The 21566-nt window shown below is 42.7% G+C and overlaps 1 protein-coding gene across 4 annotated transcripts in view; it reads right to left on the reverse strand.

Annotated features, from left to right (window-relative positions):
* Positions 1 to 21566, reverse strand: part of LOC122793047 (serine/threonine kinase 11 interacting protein) — a 1659807-nt gene that overhangs the window by 1007806 nt on the left and 630435 nt on the right. For all 4 annotated transcript variants that reach the window (XM_044060719.1, XM_044060720.1, XM_044060718.1 and 1 more), the window contains exon 8: positions 2354 to 2483. In XM_044060719.1, the coding sequence (XP_043916654.1) occupies positions 2354 to 2483 (130 nt within the window). The remainder of the gene's footprint in view (positions 1 to 2353; positions 2484 to 21566) is intronic.

A 21566-nucleotide genomic window follows, 5' to 3' on the forward strand; every position in this document is an offset into this window, starting at 1 on the left:
CAGAAAGAGGGGCTACAGTGAGTTTGTGTGCCAGATGTGAGAATCATGGGGACTGCCAAGATGCTGGACTAATATGTTGGCGATATACCCTGATGCATCACATGCTACCTTGCAGTTGATGAAATGGTAACCCTTCCTGAACCACTTCCTCCCTTCCTGGTACAGATGGGCCCTATTGGCAACATGGGTGCAATCTATTACAAACACCTTTAGAAAATGTGCCATCCTGTAGAAGGCCTTTTGATATTTCTTCGGTGAAGCAAAAAAGTCTTAATCTGTCCTACACAGATGCTCTACTTTCAAAAGGAACAGGATGGCTATAGTTGGATGTTTCCAGGCTGCACAAACTGCATCCATGAAGAATGGTTCAAAGCCATAGATTAAAAAGGAATCCAAAACTTTCTGTTACAAACTGGTATTTAAATGCTCCTTGGATGAAGGACAAGGATGCGCAAGTCAATTAAAGTGTATAAAAGGATCAGTAGATGAGGATTCACAACCGATGTCAGTTTCTGACAGAAGGTCTTCCAATTCCTTAGCTGCACATACAGAATGAAGACATAAAAGACAAAAGAGAAAGAGAAGTTTGTCTTCCTAGAACATCTATCACAGTACTGATGTTCCAGGCCATGGGGGGGAAGAAAATTAAGAGTGAGGAGCAGAGTCTACAGGAAAGCCGTATGTGCCAGCATGTTCAGCATAGGCTGAACCTGTGCGACTGGGGAAGCCTCTACCTGTACTGCCAGCACCTCAGATGGTGTCGGTGTTAAAAGACCCTGTCAAAAACTTTTCTACCTAACTACTTCAGGATGCTCTCATACACATTTGGTCAACTTCTTCCACAATTAACATAGACCCAAAATGAGTCCTTGTGCACAGAATCTTCAAGCACTATCCAGCAAGTTTGGAAGCACTGTTATAGGGGAAGGTGGAAAGGAGCAAAAGTGCTGAATGGTTGCAGTAAAATTCCAAATTGTGTCATATCCACAATAAAGGGTGAGAATGTGGGAAGCAAAGTCAGTGATAATTCCAACTCACAATTCACTCTCAAGTAGGCAGGCATCTCAGCTGCATTTCTCTTTTGGATTTGGTGACCATAAGAGCATAGGTCTACTAGCTCATGCCCCACTGACACAGGAAACAGACAACAACCTCATGGGGCAAACCTGCTGGTGTCAGTCCATAGTGGAATTCAAAGGTGATCTAGCAATTACACCCATTGCATGCCCCACCACAAGATGCTACTAGACAGGCATAGCAGGTGGGAATTATGAGAAAAAAAACATTTCTTTGCAGCAGTATGACATTGCTTCAATCTCCTCACTGGGCCAGAAAACAGGTTGAAGATATTCGGCTAGGGCAGCTTCAGTAAATGTGGTAGACAAAGACAAGCTGTGGGAGTAGTTGATGGTTAGCTGTGGGGATCCAGCTATGCTAGAACAAGAAAGAAGTGAAGTCAAGTCTATCAACTGAACATACTCTTAAAGCTTGTCACTGAGAAAGGCTAAGACAGGGCTGAGAAAACTTGGCATCAATCCATACAGGAACTGAGATTTTTTTCACTGGGTGCTGATAACGAGCGTGAAAAAAGTGATTTTGTTTGAGAAATTAGGAAGTGGCCCATCCAGGTATTTTCTGATGAAATTCCACAGAACTCTGCAGCATCATGTTGCCTCTCTTAACTGACAAGATTATAAATTTTTAACTAATTATATTCAGTGAATTTCTACTATTTTTTCAACATTCATGGATTTTAATTCATACAGAATTGCTCTATACTACAACAGTTTATCAGCGTTACTAAGTTAGACATTATCTAAGACCATCAAAGTGCAAATATGGTGCTATCACCTAAGAAAACTGTGCAACGCTTCCCTCTCCCCACTCACAAGTATGAACAGCTGCGGACATGATGCCCATTGTGCTGTAACAAATCATTCCATACTGCAGTGCATGTGCACAATGGACAGCTGAGAGACGAAACCCTGTCTTCATACACATGAGACAAAACTCTTACAATATTATCTGAAAGCATTATAAAAACCGACACATCAAAATCAGATGCTGTGCATTAACTGTTGTTACATACTCTGCAATAACTAAGTGCACTCACGCTGTAAGGAGAGTTTGCACTACCCTGACAAATATTGCAGCAGAAACTGTGACAATGGTCTTTGTTCCCAAATGGCTACTACTGTAACTATGAATGCTATATCATTAGGACATCAAGGTGCCATCCTGCCTTAGAAATATAACAAAAACATCTGGTAATGTACAAATGGCAAAGTAGTACACTTTCTACCACGCCCTGTACATAACAACATCAATCCCAGCATGGATCACCAATACTCACCATTTATGCCATCCAGCTCATTGTTACGCAGTATAAGGATAGTAAGCTTGACGCGGGAGCTCAGGCTCAGGACAGGCACTTTCGACAAGAAGTTATACCCCAAATTCAGGTATTCTAGTTCTGTTAACGGCTAAGGAAAAAAAAAAAAGCAATGACATTCCTGGCCTATTGTTACTTATATTTGCAGACAACAATAAACTGGGTGTTTTTATTCAATCTTCCACTGCTTAGCAATTGCTCTAACAATAGTTAGACTATGTTAACAATTGTTACAAGGAGAACGGTCTCAAATTAAATGTGAAAACATGCAGTATAGTTTACTTTGGTTAGCAAAACATTTTCACCTACCATATATGTGTGTGTATGTATATATATATATATATATATATATATATATATATATATATATATATATAAATATAGATATGGGTTCCATACAGTAGATCAAATTTTCACTAATTCGAATTAGTGCATGGAATGCTCACTGCAGCGAAAGTGCACTTAACTTTTGCAGAAGTGAGGCTTCCTATTACAAGTTCGAAGTACTGAACTTTTGTTCTTGTAATAGGAAGGCATATATATATATATATATATATATATATATATATATATATATATATATAGATCTATATATCTATATATACACATACATATATATATATATATATATATATATATATATATACACATACATGTGTGTATATATATATATATATATATATATATATATACATGTGTGTGTATATATATATATATATATATATATATATATATATATATATGTGTGTGTGTATATATATATATATATATATATATATATATATATATATATATATATATATATATATATATATATATATATATACATACATATATATATATATATGTATATACATATATATATATATATATATATATACATACACACACACACACACACACGTGTGTATATGTTACACATTTTATATATATATATACATATATATATATATATATATATATATAAATATATATGGATATATAGATATTTATGTGTGTGTGTTTGTGGCAGTACAGGCAGACTCTGATTCTAGCTTTGACCTCTTCATTCAGACTACCCTTCTCCTCAACCACCCCTCCCAGATACTTGAAGCTGTTTACCTGTTCCACTATCTTCCCATCTATCTCTATTCTCAGCTTCTTCTGATTTCCCCAATCTGCTGCCATTACCACCGTCTTATCTGTGCTTAATTTCATCCCATGTGCCTTCAGATTTGCATTCCATTCTCCTATCCTTTGCTGAAGTTCTAGATCAGAGTCTGCCTGTATTGCCACATCATCTGCATACAGCAGCTTTGTTGCTCTGACCCCTCCAACCTGTTTGCTGATGTAGTCCCATTACCAGTATGAACAACAGTGTGCTCAGAGCTGAACCCTGGTGTACACCCACTCCCACTGGGAACCCCTCAGTGAGGCCAAACACTGTTCGTACTTGAGTCACTGGGTCCTTGTACATAGCCTGTACTAATTCTACCAATGTTTCTGGGACTTCAAACCACCGCAGTACTGGCCAGATCAGCTTTCTTGGGACCTTGTCATATGCTTTCTCCAAGTCTAGGAAAGCCCAGTTTGACTCTCTCCTCTTCTCTAGTTTCTTCTCAAGTATCTGTCTCAATGCAAACATCGAGTCAATTGTGCTGCATCCTGATCTGAATCCGAACTGTTCATCTCCCATCTAACATTCTACTATTCTGCATATCCGTTTATCATCCGTTTATCAATCACCCTCTCCAGAACTTTCATGCAATGTGGTAGGAGTTTGATGCCTCTGTACTGTCCACAGTTGTGGATGTCCCCTTTGCTCTTGTACACTGGCACGAGTATGCTTATTCTCCAGTCATCTGGAATACGCCTTTCTCTCCACACTGCAATTAGTACCCTCAGGAGCCATTTCTCCCCTAGCTCACCCAGCATCTTTATCATATCTGCTGTGATCTCATCTGAGCCTGCTGCTTTCCCTGACTTCATTTTCCTTAGTGCTGCTCTTACTTCTTCTAAGCTGGGCTCCTCTTCTACTCTCATTGTAGGCTGTTTCTGGGGCAGTACCACTTCTGTGGGGTTTTCCTCATTCAGAAGCTGCTGGAAATACTCCTTCCATCTGCCTTTGACATCTTGTGGGCTGGTAAGCAGGTTGTTGCTGGAATCCCTCATAAAGGGTGTCTGACTATCTTCTTTACCTTTCTGTCTTTGCCTTGCAACCTGGTATAGTTTCTTTGTGCCCCTTACTGAGTCACTTTCCAGAAGCTGATAGAGTGCCTCTGATGCCCTATTCTTTGCTATTGCAACTTCTTTCTTAGTTTCTTTGTTAGCCAACCAGTAGTCCTTCCTAGCTTGGTCAGTCTTTTCAATCTCCCACTTCTTCCTGCACTCCTTCTTTCTTTTGATTACTTCCTGCACTTCTGCATTCCACCACCAGCTTTCCTTATGTACCTTATTTCCATACCTGGCTCGGCCACATATCTTTTCTGTAGTCCTAACACATGCTGTTTTTAGGCATTGCCACTCTTCTCCAACTCCACCTATTTCCTCCTCTTCTTGGAGTGCTAGAGCCCTGAGTAATTCCTTGAACTGCTGTACTTTCTCTCCAGTCAACTTCCAGGTTTTCAGCCTGGTCTCTGTTGACCTTAGAGCCATCTCTGACCACTGCTTGTGGCAACTACTGGTTTATGCTGTGAACCAACTGTTTCACTGGGGATGACTTTGCAATCATGGATTCTACCCCAGTGCCTTTTCCTTACTAGGAGGAAGTCTACCTGAGTTGCATGTTGGCTACTCTTTTATGTGATCTTGTGACTGTCTCTCTTTCTGAACCATGTGTTGGCTACTAACAAGCCATTTGCCAGACAGAAGTCTAGAATGGCTTCTCCTTCTTTATTCCTATTGCTCCACCCATGTGGACCCAGGCAGTCCTCATATCCTGTTCTGTCTGTCCCGATATGTGTATTTAAGTCACCCATTATCAACACCAATTCATGTTGTCCTGCTTTATCTAGTAGGTCTGCAACTGCTGTCTGAATGCACTCTTTTCCTCACTATCACAACCCTGCTGTGGAGCATAGGCTGAGATTATGAATACTGTCCTATCATTACACTGGAGTCTGATTGCCATGAGTCTGTCATTAATTCGTATGACATCCCTCACTGACTTATGAAGCCTCTGTCTCACCACAATTCCTACACCATTTCTAGCCTGTCCACCACCTGAGTAGTAGAGTCTGGATCCCAAGCCAAGTGGCTTTGTTGCACTGCCCTCCGATCTCATCTCTTGGATACATAGGATGTCCAGCCTCCTCCGTATCATCATGTCATCCACTTCTAAGCTGCGTCCTGTCAGTGAACCTACATTAAGCGTAGCAATTCTTAGTTCATGTTTGGCAGGTTGGTTGGTTTTATGTCCAGCTTTCACTCAACAGAGCTATCCCAGGTAACCAAAGCTGAGCAACTAGACACTGGCCAGCCAGTAGCCTATTGACCCAGGGCTGCTGGGCTTTTATGGCGGGCACACACTGGCCAATAGGGGCACATATACCCCTCCCACCGTTAGCATGGGTCCCTGGCATGGGTCAGAGTAGGCCGGGTCCTCTACCCACGTATCACCGGTAACTACCCATGCCCATTTTTTGGCGACAGTCAACATGACCGAATCACCTAGAGCCATATTTTACACCGTCGAGTGGCTAGCCCTGCCACGGCACGCAGTTTGTGATCAGTGTTCTCCTGTCTTGAGGATACTGCGCACCACAATAGATGCCCAAAGCGGTTGGTCTTTTTACAACTCTTCCCCCCACTGGGCACCATGTAGAGTCTGTGCTGCTGCCCACAGCTCCATTCATTGGTGAGTTTGAGATGGAAACTCAGCATGTTTTTCGAACATGGGAGAAACCCCATGGAGACACAGAGAGAACATGCAACCTCCAAACAGGCATTAGTCGGAGGTCAGGATCGAACCTTGTACCTTGTGCATTGGAGGCGAAGACCTTAACCACTAAGACATCTGGTTAATATACACATCTATCTATATATATCTATCTATATATATATCTATATATCTATATATATATATATCTATATATATATATATATATATATATATATATATATATATATATGTATATATATATACAATATATATAACCCAGCCACTGGGGATGCACAAGCCAGTGCTTTTCTTTGTGCCGGTCACAAGCCCGGATAAATGGGGAGGGTTGCATCAGGAAGTGTATCCGGCACAAAATTTTGCCAAATCATACATGCAGACAACAGTACAGAAATACATACCGGATTGGTCAAGGCCCGGGTTAACAACGACCACCACCAGTACTGTTGGCCAACAGGGTGCTGTTGGAAATTGGGCTACTGTTGGCTGAAGGAGGAGAAGAGGGGGAAGGCATGCCCGAAGGCAGGTAAAGGCTAGGACTGTGATAGTGAGGGTCAGAACTTTGAATGTTGGTAGTATGACTGGTATAGTGCGAGAGCTAGCTGACATGATGGACCGAAGGAAGGTCGGTATATTGTGTGTGCAAGAGACCAGACGGAAGGGGAGCAAGGCTAAATGTATCGGAGGCGGTTTCAAATTGTTTTATCATGGTGTGGATGGGAGAAGAAATGGAGTAGGCATTATCCTGAAGGAACAGTATGCTAAGAGTGTTTTGGAGGAGAAAAGAGCGTCGCATAGAGTGATGTTCATGAAGTTGGAAATTGATGGTGTAATGATGAATGTTGTTAGTGCATATGCTCCACAAGGTGGATGTGTGATGGATGAGAAAGAAAAATTTTGGAGCGAGTTGGATGACGTGGTGATGACTGTACCCAAGGGTGAGAGACTGGTGATTGGAGCAGATTTCAATGGGCATGTTGGCGAAGAGAACAGAGGGGACGAGGAAGTGATGGGTAGGTATGGTGTTAAGCAAAAGAATGCAGAAGGTCAGATGGTAGTGGATTTTGCGAAAAGGATGGACATGGCTGTGATGAATACATATTTTAACAAGAGGGAGGAGCATAGGGTGACATACAAGAGTGGAGGAAGATGCACTCAGGTGGATTATATCTTGTAGAAGAGCCAGTCTGAAGGAGATTAGAGACTGTAAAGTGGTGGCAGGGGAAACTGTAGTTAGGCAGCATAGGATGGTGGTTTGTAGGATGACATTGGTGATCAAGAAGAGGAGGATGAGTGTGAGGGCAGTACCAAGGATCAAATGGTGGAAACTGAAAAACGGTAATTGTGAGGTGATGTTCAGGGAAGAGTTAAGACAGGTACTGGGTGGCAGTGAAGAATTACCGAATATATGGGTAACTACAGCAGAGCTAGTAAGAGAGATGGCTAGAAAGGTGCTTGGTGTGACATCTGGAAAGAGGAAGGAGGACAAGGAGACCTGGTGGTGGAATGAAGAAGTACAAGAGAGTATACAGAGAAAGAGGTTGGTGAAGAAGAAGTGGGATTGTCAAAGAGATGAAGAAAGTAGACAAGAGTATAAGGAGATGAGGTGCATGGCAAAGAGAGAAGTGGCGATGCCTAAGGATAAGGTGCATGAAGAGTTGTATAAAAGGTTGGACACTAAGGGGGAGAAAAGGACCTGTACCGACTGGCTAGACAGAGGGGCTGAGCTAGTAAAGATGTGCAGCAGGGAAGGGTGATAAAGGATAATGAGGGAAACATACTAACAAGTGAGAAGTGTGTGTTGAGCAGATGGAAAGAGTACTTTGAGAGGTTGATGAATGAAGAAAATGAGGGGGAGAGAAGGTTGGATGATGTGCGGATAGTGAATCATGAAGTGCAGTGGATTAGCAAGGAGGAAGTAAGGATAGCTATGAAGAGAATGAAGAAAGGAAAGGCTGTTGGTCCAGATAACATACCTGTGGAAGCATGGAGGTGTTTAGGTGAAATGGCAGTGGAGTTTTTAACTAGATTGTTTAATGAAATCTTGGAAAGTGAGTGAATGCCTGAGGAATGGAGAAAAAGTGTTTTGGTACCGATTTTTAAGAATAAGGGTGATGTGCAGAGTTGTAGTAACTACAGAGGGATTAAACTGATCAGTCACAGCATGAAGTTATGGGAAAGAGTAGTGGAAGCTAGGTTAAGAAGGGAGGTGATGATTAGTGATCAGCAGTATGGTTTCATACCAGGAAAGAGCACTACAGATGCAATGTTTGCTCTGAGAGTGTTGATGGAGAAGTACAGAGAAGGTCAGAAGGAGTTGCATTGTGTCTTTTTGGATTTAGAGAAAACATATGACAGGGTGCCTAGAGAGGCGTTGTGGTATTGTATGATGAAGTCGGGAGTGTCAGAGAAGTATGTAAGAGTGGTACAGGATATGTACGAGGGTAGTGTGACAGCGGTGAGGTCTGCAGTGGGAGTGACGGATGCGTTTAAGGTGGAGGTGGGATTACATCAAGGATCAGCTCTGAGCCCTTTCTTATTTGCAATGGTGATGGACAGGTTGACAGACGAGATCAGACAGGAGTCCCCGTGGACTATGATGTTTACAGATGACATTGTGATCTGTAGTGAGAGTAGGGAACAGATGGAGGAGACCCTGGAGAGGTGGAGATATGCTCTAGAGAGAAGAGGAATGACGGTTAGCAGGACTAAGACAAAATATATGCGTGTGAATGAGAGGGAGGATAGAGGAATGGTGAGGATGCAGGGAGTAGAGGTGGCGAAGGTGGATGAGTTTAAATACTTGGGATCAACAGTTCAGAGTAATGGTAAGTGTAGAAGAGAGGTGAAGAAGAGAGTACAGGCAGGATGGAGTGGGTGTAGAAGAGTGTCAGGAGTGATTTGTGACAGACAATTACCAGTAAGAGTGAAAGGGAAGGTCTACAAGTGGGTAGTGAGACCAGCTATGTTATATGGGTTGGAGACAGTGGCATTGACAAAAAGGCAGGAGTCAGAGCTTGACGTGGCAGAGTTGAAGATGTTAAGATTTGAACTGGGTGTGACGAGGATGGACAGGATTAAGAATAAGTATATTAGAGGATCAGCCCAGGTTGGAAGGTTTGGAGACAAAGCCAGAGAGGCACGATTACGTTGGTTTGGACATGTGCTGAGGAGGGATGCAGAGTATATTGGGAAAAAGATGCTAAGGATGAAGCTGCCCGGTAACAGGAAAAGAGGGAGGCCTAAGATAAGGTTTATGGATGTGGTGAGAGAGGACATGTAGGTGGTTGGTGTGACACAGCAAGATGCAGAGGACAGGAAGAAATGGAAACAGTTGATCTGCTGTGGTGACCCCTAACGGGAGCAGCCAAAAGAAGAAGAAGAAGAAGTGTGTATGTATATATATATCTATATATATATATATATATATCTATATATATATATATATATATATATATATATAGCTATCTATATATATATATATATATATATATATATATACATACACACATTATATACATATATATATATATATATATATATGATATATAGATATATATGTGTGTATATATATATATATGTATGTGTGTGTTTGTATGTGTGTGTGTGTGTGTATATATATATATTTATATATATATACATATATATCTGTGTGTGTGTTTGTGTGTGTATATATATATATATATATATATATATATATATATATATATATATATATATATATTTTTTTTTTTTTTTCACACACCCCTATTAAAATGCCAGGTTTTTGTGATATAAAAAAATGAGACCACAATAAATCATTTCAAAACTTTTCCCACCTTTAATATGACCTATAACCTTTACAATTCAATTGAAAAAAAAAAACAAATAAATCTGTTAGGGGAAAAATAAAAAAATAAAAAAACATACAATAAGCTGGTTGCATAAGTGTGCATACCCTTAAACTAATACTTTGTTGAAGCACCTTTTGATTTAATTACGACATTCAGTCTTCTTTGGTACAGACCCGACATCAATTAAAGAGACTCAGATTAACCCCAAATAAAGTTCAGCTGTCCTAGTAGGATTTTCCATCTTAGTCAGTTGCCTGCTACAGCAAAAGTTATGGTTCACAGACAGCTTACAAAGCATCAAAAGGATCTCATTGTTAAAAGGTATCAGTCAGGAGAAGGGTACAAAAAAATTTCCACAGTGTTGGATATACCATGGAGCACAGTGAAGATAGTCATCAAAAAGTGGAGAAAATATGGGACAAAAGTGACGTTGCAAAGAACTGGACCATCCCTCCAAAACTGATGAAAAGACAAGATGAAAACTGGTCAGGGAGGCTGCCAAGAAGTCTACAGCAACACTGAAGGAACTACAGGAATTTCTGGCAAGTACTGGTAGTGTACTACATGTGACCACAATCTCCCATATTCTCCATATGTCTGGACTATAGGGGTAGGTTTGCAAGACCTTTTCTTACACAGAAAAACATCCAGGCCCAGCTAAAATTTGCAAAACAATACATCAAGTCTCCCAAAAGTATGTGGGAAAAATGTGTTATGGTCTGATGAGACCAAGACTGAACTTTTTGGCCGCAATTCCGAAAGGTACGTTTGGCACAAAACAACACTTTGCATCACCAAAAGAACACCATCCCCATGGTGAAGCATGGTGGTGGCACAGTATCGTGCTTTGGGGTTGCTTTTCTTCAGCTGAAACTGGGGCTTTTGTCATGGTGGAGGGAATTATAAACAGTTCCAAATACCAGTCACTTTTGGCCCAAAACCTTCAGGCATCTGCTAGAAAGCTGAAGATGAAGAGGAATTTTACCTTTCAACATAACAATGACCCCAAGCATACATCCAAATCAAGAAAAGAACAGCTTCACCAGAAGAAAATTAAAGTTTTGGAATGGCCTAGCCAGAGCCCAGACCTAAATCCAATAGAAAATCTACTGGGTGACCTGAAGAGGTCTGTGCACAAGAGATGCCCTCGCAATCTATCAAATTTGGAGCGCTTTTGCAAGTAAGAGTGGGCAAATATTGTCAAGTCAAGATGTGCCATGGCTAATTCCCTTTCACTCATACCACAGACACATTATTGAATATAATGCCCCTTCTGGCATCTAGTTGTCTAAACAAATAATTACACTTGAGAAACCACAGAGATTCACAACGAAAAAGATCAGTGAACTCAGAAATATTTGTAATTAGCTGAGACTAGCAGCTCGGTCTCTGTATCCTCTCTTACAGAGTTCTTTATGAGCATTTGTCTGTAGCCTTTTAAGCCATGAAAGATCTGACCATTTTGATCTCGTGTTCCTTTGTTGACCTCATTGTTCCTAAATATGCATTTAAATGAGCTAAACCTTCATCAACAGATAAGGCATGCTGGTGTGATAGACTCATACCCCACCATATCTGCTACATCTAGAATAAATTTCCACTGCATGTCAACAGAGTAGCACCCTTACCACCCTAAAGGTAAACCGAAATAACTGAATGGGGAGCCCTAAAGTCTCACCTGGTTTATCTTATGTTGCCCTCCTTAAAGCTGGAGTACAGTTGTGTACACTTACCATAAATGCAGATATTCGAGTGTATTCACTGTTGCAGTCATTACACTTGCGTTATCTGCCAGCAGGTAGCCCTCAGTCAGCCCGAATACCAGAGAGACTTAGTATTTCTGCATCGGTTGCTGTCACTTCAGGACTGACTTCAGGTCGTCAGGGGTAGAAAAACAGGCAGCTGACGCCATTACATCAGTTTTTCTTGCCCCAAATGTCAGGAACTACCAAATAGGGAGCTAAGTTATGCTGGAAAAAACACCACCAGTAAAAAGTAAATACCAATAGCCCTGTAAGGGATGAGTAAGAGAAATAAAGGAGAGAGAGAGAGAGAGAGACAGACAGACATGGGGGCTGGAGAGTGGGAAACCAGGACTGCAACAGTGAATACACTCTAACATCTACATTTATGGTAGGAGTTCCCAACTGTACTATGTTTTTCATGTTTCACTGTTGCAGTCATCACACTTGTGTTGATTCCCAAAACTGAAGAATGGGTGGAGGCAGTCAAGAAGAGTTGGGTCAGGCTAGTATGCCCTGCAGGACTGCTGTTGCAAAACCTGCCCTGTATTTGGAAAAGACAGGCAGGTGGTAATGCTTGGTGAAGGTGTGAACAGAACTCCAAGTAGCAGCTTCCAGTATGTCCCTGGTAGGGACTCCCCTGAGGAATGCTGTAGAGGTTGAAGTTGCCCTAGTGGAATGCGTTCTAACCCCCAGAGAGGGTGGTTTCCCATGATGTTTGTAACAGAAATGGATACAGTGTGCTATCCATTTGGAGATGGTTTGTTTTGATATGGCCTTGCCCTCTGCCCCAGGTGCAAAGCTGACTAGTAACTGGTCAGATTTCCTGAAGGGTTTAGTCCTATCAAGGTAGAGTCTGAGCTGTCTGTGCACATCTAAAGAGTGCAGGATCCTTTCCCCTTATTTTGAGGATTAGGGAAAAAGGTGGGCAAATGGATAGATTGGCTGAAAGTCACACTGGACACCACTTTAGGCCTAAAAGTAGGATTAGTCCTGAGGAAGACCCTGTCTGCATGAAAAATAATGAAGGTTTCCACAGCCATAAGTGCTTTTAGCTCAGACACTCTTCTAGCTGAAGTGATGGCCAGAAGCAAGGCTGTTTTCCAAGAGAGGAATTTTAACTCTGCTGATGCTGCAGGCTCAAAGGGGGGTGGCATGAGTTTTTCCAGCAGAAAGTTAAGGTCCCAAGCAGGGGCGGGGGCTCTTCTTGGTGGCCTTAAGTTATTAGCCCTTCTCAGGAACTGTTTGATGAGAGGGTGAGAGAAGAGAGGTGGCTCAGTGCTGTAATGAGCAGAGATGGCAGAGGCATGGATCTTAATGCAAGAGAAGGACAGGCCTCTGTGGAGTAGGTCTGCTAGGTAATCCAGGATGAGAGGTAAGGAGGGCTGTGCTGTGTCCACTCCCTTAGAGTGAATCCAGGAACAATACCTTTTCCACTTATCAGCATATGATTTCCTTTGTACTGGGTCTTCTGGCTTCACAAATGACATCCAGCACCTGCTTGCTTAAGCTGGCCACTGGAGGAGAATTCAAGGAAAAAGCCAGGCTGCAAGGTTCAGGGTTTGCAGTTGCGGATGCAAGATTTGTCCCTTCTGTTGAGTGAGGAGAGTTGGGATCTGGGGTAGGTGCCATGGTGGCACTGGTGACAGACTGCGCAGTAGTAGGTACAAGTGTTGGCAAGGCCAGACTGGGGCAACCAGGATTGCCCTTGGTCTTTCCTGTCTTATCTTGAGTATTACACTTGTAAGAAGAGGCAGAGGGGGAAATGCATAGATTGAGAGGTTTACCCACTAGAAGGATAGGGCATCCACTTTCCAGGCCTTGCTGTGAGGTGCCCTGGTGCAGAATTTGCTGAGCCGGTGATTGTAGGGGGAGGCAAATAGGTCAACCACCGGGGTACCCCATTTCTGGGTTAAAAGGTTGAAGGTGTTGAGGTCTACTTGCCACTCATGTGGGTCTAGGAGATTTCTGCTTAAGTCGTCTGCCAGAGAGTTTTGTTTGCCTGGAAGAAATTGAGCTTGCAGGTGAATATGCACACCCAAGGCCGTGTTCCACAGGGTCACGGCTAGCCTGCAGAGTGGGTAATTGTGGGTTCCTCCCTGCTTGTTGATGTACCACATCACTGTGGTGTTGTCGTTTTTTATTAAAAGGGGCCCTGGTAAGAGCAGGGATCTGAAAGCTGTCAGAGCGTGCTGGACAGCTAGCATCACTTTTTGGGTGATGTGCAGATGAACTGGTTTGGGCTCCAGTTGACCTGAATGCACCTGCCATCCAGATGTGCCCCCCAGGCATAGTCTGATGCATCTGTGGTTAGGGTCTGGGTGGCATGGGATTGTGTAAAGGGAAGTCCCTTGCTGTGGCTGCATGCTTCTGCCCACCAAAGAAACTCTGTCCTGAGACACGGTATGATAGGTTTGATAGTTTCCAGGTCCTGAGAATGTTGGCACGAAAGACTTTTTAAGTACCATTGAAGCTTCCTCATATGCAGTCTGGCATATGGAATTAGTAGAATGCAGGAGGCCATGAACCCTAGAGCCTGCATGATTTTCCTTGCAGATAGCTGGGTTCTGGTGGCCATTTCAGTGAAGTAGCCTGTCAGATAGACTTATTTTTCTGGAGTAAGGAATGCTATCTGGGATGCTGTGTCCAAGCTTGTTCCCAGGAATACAATCTTTTGACTGAGGACTAGTTTTGATTTCTTTTCATTGATAGCGTACCACAGGGAGGTTAGAAGGTCCTTTACAAATGTCAGGTGCTTCAACAGCTTTTCCTGACTGTCTGCCTGAATCAGGCAATTGTCCACGTAAGGATATATTTGAATATTTCTGAGTTTGCAATAGGCAATGGCTGAAGCCAGGCATTTTGTGAAGACTCTGGGAGCAGTGGATAAGCCAAAGGGAAGTGCAGGGAACTGATAATGCATAGATCCTGTCCTGAAACGTAGATCTTTCATGCACGAGTCCCTGATAGGGATGTGCAGACAGGCTTCCTTTAGGTCTAGGGTGGCTAACCAGGCATCTCTGGACAGCATAGGGAGAATCTGCTGTAGGGTGAGCATTTTGAATTTTGGTACAACCAGGAAGGTGTTTAGAATGGCTAGATCTAAGATTGGGTGCCAGGTGCCCTCTTTTCTGGGTACCCGGAAAAGTCTGGAATAAAAACCTTGGCCTATCTGTTCTGCAGGAACAGGCTGAATTGCCTTTATGGAGAGCAGGGATTGAACTTTGTTTTGTGCCTCTGCCCACTGGTTTGGAGGAAGGTCTGGGAACCCTTTTGGGGTTGGCAGCATGTGGAAATAAAATCTGTACTCCTGGGATCCTATGTTAAGGACCCATCGATGGTTGGTGATGGAGGTCCAGTTTTTTGCATGGTGGGCAAGCTTTCCTCCTAGGGGCACGAACAATTGGGCAGAGGTGAGGAGTGGAGATGAGAAGTCATTGTGAACTCTTTTCCTTAGGGGGTCGCTTAGCACTCCCTGTTTTAGAAGTGGGGTTACTCCATTGCTTAGATCTCTGCATACCCTGAGACTGTAATTTGGGGGGGGGGTCTGTTTACCCTGGGTAAAGTTTGAGATGGCCTTGAGAGGGCTGGAAAGGACCAATGTTTCGAGGGACAATGCCTACTGAATCTTGGAGGCTGCACTTGCAAAAAATCTTTGACTAGCTGCATAGATTTAGCCTTTTCTTCCATCTTTTTTAAAACCTCTTCTGCTTTGGTGCCAAACAGATTGTCCTTGTTCAAAGGAGCGTCCAGTAATTTTGATTTGACATGGTCTAGCAAGGTCTGCTCCTTCAGCCAAGCATGCCTTCTAAGTACAGAACCTGTAACTGCTGCCCTGCAAGATGCTTCTATGGCATCAAACCCACATTGCAGGGTATGCTTGCTGACTTGGCTTGCAGAATGCAAAAGCTCCTGTAATTCTTTATTTTCTGCATAGTCAGGAAAGGTAGATCATTTTTGTTTAATAAGTTCCATAGTATGTTGCTGGTATTTCAGCATGTGGAACTGGCAATTCAATGCTCTAATGGTGATAGTTGCAGAGGTGTATACTTTTTTACCCCATCTGTCTCAAAGCTCGGGAATCCCTGTACAAAGGGGTGGTATTCTTAGCTGTAGTTGCTTTTATTCCTTTAGGCCCTTGGGAGATGACCTCTGGGTCAGCAGTTACATTTCTGACAATAAATTTGTGAGAGTCAGGGACTCTACAGTATCTGTCTGGTTTCCTTGGAGCAGTGGGCAAAGTATCAGGAGTTAGACTGGATTCCATAAAGACATCATCCACAACATCCAGAAAAGGAGGGATAGCTAAGGGTCTGTGCTGTGGTAAATCTAAAACTTCCCTGAGTCTCTTTTTGGACTGAGGATAATCCTGGCATTCCAAGTGGAAATGCTCTCTCTCAAAGTATGTAGGGTTTCCCCAAAATAAAAATCCACTGGAGGGGAAGCAGAAGGAATGGATTCCTCTGCATCTGAATCCTCACAGGAAGATAAAGGCATGTCTTTATAGTCAGGAACCTCAGAGTCAGACTCATGGTCAGTTAAGGCTGCTGGGGACAGGTCTCTTTCTCTTAGCAGGGGTAGGCTGGCTTCCCCTAATCAGAAAGATCAGGTCTTCTGCCATTTTAAGCATTTGAGATTGTGGCAAGGAAGCAGGCGCTTGAGTTTGGATCGTCGGTTTTTTAGGCATAGCTCGTACTCTTGGCATTAGAAACTCTGTAATTTTAGAAATAAATGAAGATGTGAAAGAAGTTGTCAGTTTGTGTCGAATATTGGTAATGAGAAGAACTTCCTCACAAGACTGTGCCTGTACAGCGACTCCGGACCCATCCAAGGTAGAGACATCCCTAGGTTCCGCAGTCGAAGAACAGTCTCGTGGCATAGTGGACTCCGAACAGGTCTCTGTAGTGGTCTGCAAATCCATCGAAGGGTATTAGGGACTGAAAAAGTGCCTCACTGAGTACCGGCAAACTGGTGACTAGCTTAACGGAAGCGTCATCGGCAGTTTTGGACCTGTGCGGTCTGTCTCTGTCTTTATCCATAAGTTTTTTTGGAAGATCGGTAGATGGATGGCTTACCAAAGCTATTTCGGAATACAGAGATCGAGAACGAAAGTATTTAGCTACAATAAGGGCCCGACGACAAATAGTTTGGGTGTTGAACAAAGCACAGAACCGACAGCGAGGTACGTCATGGTCTGGGCCTAAACAGGTGACGCACTAAGAATGGAAATCTCAGTGTGGCATTAGCTTTTCACAGGTGAGACAATTGTTAACTTTTTCTGACATTGGTTAGAGCAAGAAAAAAGGATCCCCAATGGGGTATTTGGCTTTAGAAGACCTTAGGATGATTCAATTCGGAAACAAACTAAGATAGCGGCCGACCAGCACTCGTGCGAACTGCTTCTGCTTCAGGCTCCTTGGCAAGAAAGACTGATGTAATGGTGTCGGCTGCCTGTTTTTATACCCCAGATGACCTGACGTCAGTCCTGAAGTGACAGCAACCGACGAAGAAATAGTAAGTCGCTGGTATTCGGGCCGACTGAGGGCTACCTGCTGGCAGATAACCCAAGTGTGATGACTGCAACAGTGAAAGACTAAGAACATCTTCTGAATAGGGTCTACATTATATCCTCAAATGCTTAAAAAAGCGAACGCTGATTGATCAAACTTATTTTCGCAAAACTGCAAAATATCGAAGCAGCAGAAACTCAAATTTTTTCCTACGGAAAGAATTTGGTTGTCCGTTTCTGTTGCTTCGGTATTTTCAGTGTTATGGTGGAAAGTTACCGGTCGGATTCAGGTAAGTGTGCGATTGTGTGGATGTGAGTGTTAGGGTGATTTGGGTGAGTTAGGGTTAGGGCTCGGGTTAGGTGTGTGTGCGATTGAGTGGACATGAGGGTTAGGGCGGATTTAAGTGAGTTAGGGTTAGGGAGCGAGTGAGGTGAGTATGCGATAGTGACGGCCCTTAGGGTTAAGGTTTGGGTTAAGGTAAGTGGGTAGTTAGTGGTGTGTGCATAGTTTAGTGTAGGGTTAGGTATCAGATTTTAGGTGTATGTGTGTGGATTTCTGTTTGTTTGGTGTGCTTGTGTTGTGTGTATGTGTTTTGGATCAGCAATACAGTTCGAGATTGTAAGCTTTCGCTTAAATTAGGTCGATCAATCAGCGTTCGCTATTTTAAGAGTTCGATGATATAATATAGACCCTCTGAATATGGGTTACTGGCAAGGCTTATAATGGTCTGCAGATTGCTTGCCTAGTACTTGTCTACGAACATTTTCTAACTAGTTATATGGATATTAAAAGGATATTTGTGCCCATTGCACACATAGGGATAATGCAGTCACTACAAACAGTGTGCAGGCTTTGTAGGGTAGAGAGAATTGATTACAGCTGTTCTCAGTCAGGGACTAGCACAATAAGTTGATACTGTATAAATGTGTCTATATACCCAGAAGCTGACATCAAGACTTACACAGGTGTAATCAACGTGGGGCAAAATATCAAGCCAGTTCAAACTGGAATTAACCACTGTCAAAGGTCAGCATTCTAGATTTTTGAGCATCAGACTACAAAAGAAACTAAAAGTGCTATTTTACTATAAATTAAATTTATGTTACATGTCAGTGGAACCACATCCATGAACTGTATTTTTTTATTAACACTTAGCTTTAGTTAAAGACTTTGGTTCTGAAACTCAAAAACTAAAATTTCAGGAGTCGGCCGACTGGCACTTGCGAACTGCTTCTGCTTCGGGCACTGCACGGCAAGAAATACTGATGTAATGGCGTCGGCTGCATGCTTTATACCCCTGGCTACCTGACGTCATGCAAGATGAGATAGCAACCGACACAGGACCCAAGACTTTGATAATCAGGCCGACTGAGGGCTACTGCAAGCAGATAACCCAAATGTGATGACTGCAACAGTGAAACACGAAGAACATCCTACTTGGTGGAGAGTAGAGTACTATACTGTGATTTTTGTTAAAACAAAGTTGATTGAGAACACTTGACTGCTAGAAAGATCCATGTATGAATGTATACATTTATTTAATGTTTGTTAATTTAGGTAATGGTTCATTTCCAACAGAACATTTTAACTACTGCCCAGGACATTAAACCAGCAAAAATTAAATACAGCATACAAAGAAAAAAATCAGATAATTATACAAGTATCTACAAGGCAAAAAGTATAAATACTGTCAAAAATAACTGGAAAATAAACCTAACAAAATGTTAATAAACTCTGGGGATAACTATATAAAACAACAAAATACACAGGGTATTAAAAAGCACGTCAAACAGCAGCAGTAAAAAGTACAGTTTTGTACCTACCATAAATGTAGATGTTCGAGTGCTAATACAGCTGCAGTCATAACAGATGGGTTTTCCTGCCGTCAGGCGGGTCCTTGGTTGGCCCAATTCCAAAGTCTAGGTCCGGCGTTGGATGTCGTCGCCTCTTCCCTGACGTCAGTGCGACAGGGGTATAAAAGAACCAGCCGACGCCATTTTCTTCAGTTTTTCTTGCCCCAGATGTCAGGTGCCCCCAGAAGGAAGGCAATACATAAATTAATGTAATAATGCAATGCAGTATAATCAAAAACAAGTAGTTGCAAGCAAATACACCATAAAAGAATACCCCAATCAGGTTGTATGAGGAAGTGTTAGCCATTAGGCCTGTCCCAAAGGGGAAGGAGGGAGGGAGGGAAACCTGGACTGCAGCTGTATTAGCACTCGAACATCTACATTTATGGTAGGTACAAAACTGTACTATGTTCATCGTGCATACAGTTGCAGTCATAACAGATGGGTAGAATACCAAAGCTAAAAAAGGGGTGGTAGGCACTAGGTGGAACTAGGAGGAGCCAGGATGCCCTGCAAGACTGCAGTGGCAAAGCCTGCTCTAGATTTGGAGTATAATGGTAGGTGATAATGCTTGGAGAAAGTATGTACAGAACTCCAAGTGGCAGCTTCCAAAATATCTTTGGTAGGAACCCCCCTGAGGAAAGCTGCAGAGGTAGCTGTGGCCCTTGTGGAGTGAGACCTGATGCCTGCAGGTACAGTTTTACCATGAAAAGAGTAACAAAAGCGTATGCAGTGGGCTATCCATTTTGAGATTGTCTGTTTGGAAATAGTTTTATTTTATTTACTTTACATTTGTTGACCGGGCTAGTCCAACTGGATACATGTCCATTTTCAGTGGAGGCCCGGGGAGAAAAGCTCCAAGATCATGGTTACATAAACAAATACAAGGACAAAGTTGAAACAAGTAAATACACTGACGTTTAAAGGCAAGATAAAGCAAGCAAGTAGTTATAAATATAATTTAAAAGAGATACAGACTTTGAACAGAAGGACTAACAGGGCTATATTGTGGACTCTTAGGTTTTAGAGTTGGGTGGAGGCTTGGAGAGGCCAAGGTGAGGTAGGGACGCTCACTATTAGTCTGGATTAGAGCAAGGGCATAACCATTGGGACCAATAGGCTTCCCTTGAGCTCCTGTAGCATAGGACACAAAGAGTTGCTCTGATTTTCTGAAAGGCTTTGTTCTGTCCAAATAATAACGAAGCTGCCGGTGAATGTCCAAGGAATGTAGTAGTCTCTCCCCTTTGTTTTGAGGATTGGGGTAAAAAGTAGGTAAGTGAATAGCCTGATTCAAGGCTACCCTGGATACTACCTTTGGCATAAAGGAAGGATTGGTTCGTAAGGAAACTCTGTCCTGATGGAAAATGATGAAAGGCTGCACAGCCATGAGGGCTTGTAGTTCCGAAACCCTGCGAGCTGAGGTGATAGCCAGCAGGAAGGCTGTTTTCCAGGACAAACATTGCAGTTCTGTTGAGGCAGCTGGCTCAAAGGGAGGCAAAGTCAGTTTTTCTAGAATTAAATTGAGGTCCCAAGCAGGTACTGGTTGTTTCCTTGGGGGTTTTATATTCTTAGCCACTCTGACGAACTGTCTTAAGACAGGGTGAGAGAATAAAGGAGGATCAGTGTTGTATTCTGCAGAAATGGCTGAGGCATGGATTTTGATGGAGAATGAAAGTCCACTGCTTAGCATCTCAGCTAGGTACTGTAATATTTGAGGTAAATTCAGTATTCCAGGGTTCTGGCCCTTTTTCTCATTCCAAGCACAAAACCGTTTCCATTTTGCAGAGTAGGCTTTTCTAGTAGAAGGTCTTCTGGCCTCCAAAATGACATCCTGCACCTCCTTGGAGAGTAGGGTCTGTTGTGATTTTAAGGAATCTTCCATGCAGCTAGATTGAGTGTTTTCAGCTGACTGTGAAGAGTTTTGAAGTTGTGCTGAGTCAGTAGAAGAGGCATTAGGGGCAGGATCCATGGTGGGGAATGTGTCAGGCTCCTCAGGAGTGGGTACCAGTGTTGTCTTGGCCAGTCTGGAGCAATGAGAATCATCTTTGGTCTGTCTGCTCTGGTTTTTAATAGAACTTTGGGCAGCAGAGGAAGAGGTGGAAAGGCATAAACTGTCATTGTTGTCCAACTGAAAGAGAGTGCGTCCACTTTCCAGGCCTGTGGATGAAATGTCCTTGAGCAGAATTTTGCCAATTGGTGATTTCTGTGGGAGGCAAAGAGATCTATGTCTGGCCTTCCCCATGCTTGAATTATCTTTGAAAAAACTTGAGGATGCAACTTCCATTCGTGTGGATCTGTCATATTTCTGCTTAGGTTGTCTGCCAGCGTGTTTTCCTTGCCTGGCAGGAACTGTGCTTGA

The sequence above is a fragment of the Protopterus annectens genome, chromosome 2.part0 (assembly GCF_019279795.1).
Source record: "Protopterus annectens isolate FY-2018-M chromosome 2.part0, PAN1.0, whole genome shotgun sequence".
NCBI classification, from domain to species: Eukaryota; Metazoa; Chordata; order Ceratodontiformes; family Protopteridae; genus Protopterus; species Protopterus annectens.